The sequence below is a fragment of the Myotis davidii genome, unplaced genomic scaffold (genome assembly GCF_000327345.1).
Source record: "Myotis davidii unplaced genomic scaffold, ASM32734v1 scaffold73, whole genome shotgun sequence".
In the NCBI taxonomy this organism is placed as follows: domain Eukaryota; kingdom Metazoa; phylum Chordata; class Mammalia; order Chiroptera; family Vespertilionidae; genus Myotis; species Myotis davidii.
Genome location: NW_006286675.1, coordinates 2,625,386 through 2,632,314, shown reverse-complemented (window position 1 = coordinate 2,632,314; position 6,929 = coordinate 2,625,386). Strand labels below are relative to the sequence as shown.

Below are 6,929 nucleotides of genomic sequence, written 5' to 3'. Positions count from 1 at the left end.
GGCTGTGGCCGCGGGCAGCAACTCCAGAAGGCAACACAGCCCCGCCCCCCCCTGCGGGGGGCCCCCGCCCCATTGGAGCAGCCTCGGGCTGTCCAGGAACCTTACCCAGACCCCTCCAACCCACACCTTGGGAGAATCCTTCCAGGGCATTTTTCTGGGGCAAATCCCATGCCTCCTGAAGCTATCCACACCTGCCTCCAGCACTGTGCCCTCTCCCGCCGCTCACGCCTGGACTGTGGCCGCGGGCAGCAACTCCAGAAGGCAACACAGCCCCGCCCAGCCCTGCGGGGGGCCCCCGCCCCATTGGAGCAGCCTCGGGCTGTCCAGGAACCTTACCCAGACCCCTCCAACCCACACCTTGGGAGAATCCTTCCAGGGCATTTTTCTGGGGCAAATCCCATGCCTCCTGAAGAGCTATCCACAGCGCTGAAGGGTTTGGGGCGTCTGATGGGCTATTGGGACCTTTCCTCTACCTAAGCCCTCCCTCAACAATCTGCTTCTCCCCCTCCCACTGCCGCCCTCCTAGGTCTCTGAACAGAAAGTCACACATCTGTTCACATTAGCTGTGCGACCTTGGGCAAGTTACTCAACATCTCTGTGGCTCAGTTTCATTAGTAGAAAGGCCATTATAGCACCTACTTGGGGCTGTTGTAAAATTTTATTGAGATAATCCATGAAAAGGACTTGGCACAAGGTGTTATCTGCGCACTCATACCAATGACCTCTCTTGTATTAAGAGTCAAGAGCTCATCCTAGCTGGTTTGGCTCAGTGCATAGAGTGTCAGCCTATGGACCAAGTGGTCCCGGGTTCGATTCCAGTCAAGGGCACATCCCTTGGTTGCAGGCTCCTTCCCTGGCCCGGGTCCTGGTCGGGGCAGGAGGTAACCAATCGATGTGAGCACATTGATGTTTCTATCTTTCCCTCTCTCTTCCACTCTCTCCCAAAAGATCAATGGAGCCCTGACTGGTTTGGCTCAGTGGATAGAGCGTCGGCCTGCGGACTCAAGGGTCCCATGTTCGATTCCGGTCAAGGGCATGTACCTTGGTTGCGGGCACATACCCAGCAGGGGGTGTGCAGGAGGCAGCTCATCGATCTCTCTCTCTCTCATTGATGTTTCTAACTCTCTATCCCTCTCCCTTCCTCTCTGTAAAAAAATCAATAAAAATCTATCTTAAAAAAAAGATCAATGGAAAAATATCCTCGGGTGAGGAATAATAATAATAATAAAAAATAACCCATTAAAAAAAAACAGCAGCCAGAGCTCAGTAAAACAGTGGCTATTAACAGCACTGTGCAAAGCCCTACCCAGGTCTTTGAACTCTCATGAATTCATGGTGTTAGAGATGCAGACAATCTGTGAGGATGCAGCCCTCTTGGTCTTGCTGTAGATGACAGTGGTGGTCACACGGATCCATCCTCTCCACACCAACTACTGCCTCCAAAGTCCTAGAAGCCAGTCCTTCCACTATAGGCAGAGGCTGCAGGTCACTGGTGCTAGGACTGTGTTGCCTGCAGAATTTAAAATGAACATACACACCCCGACCCTGTTCCCACCTAAATGAAAATGTCAGCAACCGCAGGTCTAAATTTCAGGCAGCCCTAAGAATCTGCACAGATAAACAGATTCCCTAGGTGACTAGAGCCTCATCAGCCCTGAGGACAACTGCTTCAACCCCTTAACAGTCTGTGACTACATGTCCCCATCTCACTGAGGAGACTATCATGGCTCAAGAGTTGAGGTATAGCCCCCAAACCCCTTTTTCCAGCACAAGGAAGGACAGTGAGACCTTCCAAATAACTTCACAAAGATAGCAACCAAATGAGAATGCCCAAAAGAGCCGCTGTTCAAAAAGACTTTGATTTTATTTTGTGTCAAATTACCTATTCTCAGTGCAGGTGAGCCCCTCCTCCCCAGGAAACACATGGAAGGGGGGGTGGAGGGGGATGCCATCTGTGAAGTCTTGGCCTCCATGAGGCCCCAGGGAACCCCATACAGTTCTGAGTTGGTGGGAATCCCGGCAATGATTAGAGTGGGTGGGAGGCAGTGACAAGAGGAGGGGTGGTGGTCACCAGTTAGGAAGCTGAGGTTTGGAGAACCCTGTCCTTGGCCCTGCTCGGCTTTGGGGCTGCCATGTGCATGATGCAGATGGGGGAGTGAGGACATTTCCCCCGACTTTTAAAAAAAAGCACCCTTTGGCCAGGCATGGCTTTGATTCCACTCAGGGCTCAGGTGAGAGAGAAGCAGGAAACGGTTGTGGGCTGGCTGCTTCATAAGGTGCTGCTGCTGGTGCCCCGGAGTCCGACGCCACGCACAAACTGCTCCAGCAGGCCCCCAATGGCACCAGAAGGACTTGGGGCTACTGCCCGAAGCCCCACTGTGCTGCTGTATGCAGCCAAGAAGGCTGAGCGCACCTCCTGCAGGCGAGTCTCCCGTTCGCTCAGGGCTGCGAGCCTATGGAGAGGGGAAAAGAATAAATGCATCACCATGGGGCAGGAGCCAACATCCTCATCCTCATGTCACAATGCTTATCCTTCTGTCTTCATTAGCACAAGAGACGAACGTCTGTCCTGTGGTCACACTACCCTATGGTTCAGGCCCCAAACATTTGATCCTGTTCCCCTCTTAAACCATTCCTCTCCGTTTTCAGGTTACTGTTCCTACCTAGCAGCAGCACCTTTTATTGGGGCACTGGCCTGACTTCCTATGGGGAACAACCATCTCTGTGATAATGAGGGAGGGTAGAAGCCAAGCAGGAGGGAGTTTGCTCCAACAGCTGTTGGCTTCCATTCCTTAGTAGGAACAAGCTGAGTTACAAGCCTTACCTCTCATTGTAGGGAGAGACCCTAGTATCAGGCACCAGGCCTTGGTTAACCAAAGGCCTCAGCTTTCTTGAGGCCAGGACACGACGTAGAGCATCCTGGGAGAAAATTCTTGGCAGTGCCCTGGCGAGGCCAGGGTCCTCACTGGAAACCCCCAATGTTCTAGCTACACCTTTTTTTAGTCACTGTGACCCCAGGTAAACAGCTAGGAGAGTGCTGGCTTTTCCAGCAAAATTCCTGTTCTGATTCCATGTATTTTTCTTTCTCTGGCCTCTACAGGCACTGATCAGAAGATAGGAAACCCCTCCTCTCTCACTGGCCTGGAATTACAAGTCAAGAAGGAGGTAAGTGCATGAAAACTTAGACTTATCAATATGTAGCTCCATATGAGACTGTCTGACACCTTGAAGCAGCGGCCGCCAACCAGTGGTCCATGGACCACTGGTGGTCCGTGTGGTCCAAAAGGTTGGTGACCACTGCCTTGAAGGATTCTTTAATAGAAGAGGCCTGAGGTACCAGTCACATCCAATACCTGGACTAAAAGGCATGCAGTCTAGAGGTGGGAGGGACATGGAATCAGAGAAAAGGTCAGGAACTCAAAGCGAGGGAGACAGGTGACACACCTACATACAATGAACTCTCATGTTCCCATCCATCTAAGCACAAAGACTAGCCCTAACTTACCCCAAAATTTCCTGAAAGAGACCAATCTCTGGATAATCCCTCCTGGGAATTTGTCAGAAGCAGCATAAATGTCCACAATTCCCAAGCCCAAATGATTTGCACCCGAGGGCCTGGGGAACAGATGGAGTTGTGAGAATAAATGACAGTCCTGGGTAAGTATGGGGAGAGCAGATCTAGGGAAGTAGATTGGTGGCAGTGAAGAGTGTGTGTGTGTGTGTGTGTGTGTGTGTGTGAGAGAGAGAGAGAGAGAGAGAGAGAGAGAGAGAGAGAGAGAGAGAGAGAGAGAAATAAGGAGGTGGAGGAGGGAGGGAAGGAAGAAAGGAAAGGAGGGAGGAAGGAGAAGGGGGGGAGGAGGAGGAGGGGGAGGAGGAGGAGGAGGGGGAGGTTGTTTTAGGGAGAAACAAAGTCAAGTAGCTCTTACAGCAGCACTAAGAAATCGGAGCTGATACTGGATTCCTGCAATACCATGAACAACTCCCAAGTATTTCTTGACATTTGGGGCAAATGCATGGCCCTAGATCTTTTTTACTTTCTCAGGTTTCATACAGGCTAGAGGCTTATGTGTGCATCTTCAGCTTTTTCTTAGAGAAAGTTCAATTAGTGGTTTGTATTCACAGGGAACATCCAAAGGTCCATATGAGAGCACTTCTGGGAGACACAGGGGGAGAGATCACAATCTATTTAGAGACAACAAAACTGGAGTCCAGACAGGATATATGATTCACTTGTGGACACATGGTAGGCAATGGACAGGCAGGGACTGGAGCTACCATAGTGTCATTAGTTTTTCTCAAGAGATGAGCTAACAGGCTCAGAGAAGTCAAGGCTTATACCCCAAGACATAGCTGGTGAGCAGAGCAGTTAAGATTTCCCTGATAATAAAGCCCAAGCACATACTGAGTGACTTCACCCCTGGAGGCCATGAGATCATGTAGAACCTAGCCCTCCTCTGGGAACCACCAGAACCAACCAGAATTCTGAACTATGAGCTCAGAGAGCTGCCTAAGGTATAAACTGTAGGATGTGGGACCAGAGTTGCCTATTTCAGTGGCTAATGCCAGGTAAGTGAGGGATGCTATTAAGCAGGGGCAGAGATGCCTGTTTACTCCAGAGATAACTCTTAGGCCAGTGTGACAAATAGAAAGTCCCTACAGAAAGGTGCAACTATCTTTTTTGATCTCAAAAATCAAAGATAGGGACTTTGTTTCTGGCTTAAGGGCATGGCTAGAGGCTATACCAGGCACTAGTGGCCTCTTACTCCCCAGCTGCAAGGCTAGGGCCTGTGAGTGCCATCCTGGAATACCAAGGTCCAGCCCTTGCCTGCCCTCAGCCGGGATCTTCTCAACTCCCAGGGCAGCTTGTCTCCAACCAGTGAGCACTAGTGGGAATGAGCTGGATTTCTGGTGGGGGGATGAATCCCTAACCCGAGTTCATTCACCTGTGGTAGGGAGGTGAGGTCCCTCAGGCAGCCACAGCTGAGGTACAGGCCAACAAGCTCATCAGAGGCCCTCCCCACTCCTGACATCTATACAGCAGCAGAGCAGGCAGGGGGCAGGTGACTGCCACAAGGGCAGCTGCTCAAGTGGATACTTTATAGGAGTTGGAAGTCCAATATTTTGTATGCTTTTATAGGCTTGCAAGAGGATTTTATAGGCTTGGGGTTTTAATTTTTCCTGACCAGAGGCAAAAGCAGAAGACAAAAATGAGGAGGGATTGCCATGGAACCCTTGGTTCTAATGGGGAGGAGCACAGCCTTAGAGCTAACCCAGCAACATTCTGGCTTTGGTCTCCACCATACACCTACCTTCACTTCCCCACTGTTCTGCTTTCAAAGGATTCTCCTGTCAGGCAAAGCCATGGACAGAAATAGAATCTTCTATAGTTACAGTCCAGCCAGCTTTCCCTCAGGATGTGCCCCAAGACACCCGTGGATGGGTGTTAGAGGCTGGGGAGAGTGAACACACACTCCAACGCACTTTCTGAGCAGCCCATAATAGGCCTCCTCCATACCTCAGGTCTATGAGCAGCAAGTATACTTAGCTAAGACACTGGGGTGGGGCAGGGATCCCAAGCCAGCTCCCTGGGGCCGGTTGCTGCCTCATTCCTGGCCAGCATGATTGTGTGCTCACCAGCTTTTGATATGGGCAGGGGAGCATCCTGCCTTTTCAAGCAAGACACTTACAGACAACTGTTAGGGAGCTCCTCCGGGAAGCTGAAAGGGAGAGAGGAGTCTGGGTGCAGGACAGCCCGTTCCTGAATACTGCCACAGCCTGTTACCATCTGCCAGCTGCCAAAGTCTGTGGAGAGAGAGGATCCGGGCAGGGAATGGTCCACTGATCTGGGGCAGAGAGGAGAAAGGGGAGATGATGCACAGTCAGTCATATGCCTGACAGGGGAAGCACTGGAGGGGTGGGGGTTGGTTGCTACGGTGGCCCTGGGCCATGGCCGCAAGGTTCTGTTGGTGGAGCATCTGTAAAGTCAACCACTTTCTCCAAAAGTGCAAAGACAGCTGGCTAGATCAAGAAAGAAGAATACAGACCATAAGGCAGGCTCAGCTGTGAAGACAATGCTTAATGCAAAGACTTTCAGAAGCAAAAGAAGAGCAAAGCATGGTGACAAGAGGTGAGCCATCAACCAAAGCCTGCCCTGGTGTCTGACAGAACAAGTGAAATATCCACAGCACCAAAAGGAGGGGAGCAAGGCTGGATGCCCCATACTCCCCAGCACACAGATTAGAATGGAGGCTACACAGAGCCCAGGGCCACTGAGCTCCTGTCAGAGACGTGGGAGAAAAGCCTCTTGGGGAGAGGGGAGGGTGGTGACCTAGATTAAGAGCCCTAGCCCCACTCTGCAGTGCCTTCCAGGAGCCCTAGTTTGCATTCACAAGCACACCCAGCTAACTCACTGGCTATGCCCAGAGGGAAGGGATGAATCAGGCAGGCAACTTGACAGCTTCATCAGGCCTGTTTCAGATGGAAGTTTGTGAAGTGCAGGGAGAGGAAAATGGTATTGGGAATCTACTGTGCCACCTCCTCCTCACTCAGAGCCAACCCCCCTGCCATCTCTGGGCAACAGCGCAGCCATTAGAAGAGGAAGGAAGAGAGGGATATATCAAACAAACCCTTCCATCAGCTACCCCATGTCCCAGACTCCAGAGATGCATCATCTTTGATGCTTGACCCTTTATTCTTTAATTCAAGAATAGCAGAAGGTGCTCCTGTAGGGACCCAGAATCAGAGTAGAAGCATGAATAGTGGTGTAGGGAGTATGGAACAGAGAAAAACGTTCATTGAACTTGGCCCACCCAGTTGGCTGACGTAAAGAGCGACAGTCCCCCATCACCTCCCATACCTACCTAACCATTCCCATTTTAGAGACAGGGAAATGTCAGCCCAGACAGGTGAAGGCACTTGCCCAAGGTCCG

At 51.2% G+C, this 6,929-nt stretch overlaps 1 protein-coding gene across 1 annotated transcript in view; it reads right to left on the bottom strand.

The window, feature by feature from the left end:
- Positions 1–1,841: 1,841 nt before the first annotated feature.
- MTMR14 (myotubularin related protein 14) overlaps positions 1,842–6,929 on the bottom strand; it is a 62,331-nt gene continuing 57,243 nt past the window's right edge. The window contains exons 20-21 of the mRNA XM_006758355.2: positions 5,688–5,843; positions 1,842–2,453 (exon numbers count right to left, since the gene is read on the bottom strand). Of these exons, the coding sequence (XP_006758418.1) occupies positions 2,270–2,453; positions 5,688–5,843 (340 nt within the window). The 3' untranslated portion in view covers positions 1,842–2,269. The remainder of the gene's footprint in view (positions 2,454–5,687; positions 5,844–6,929) is intronic.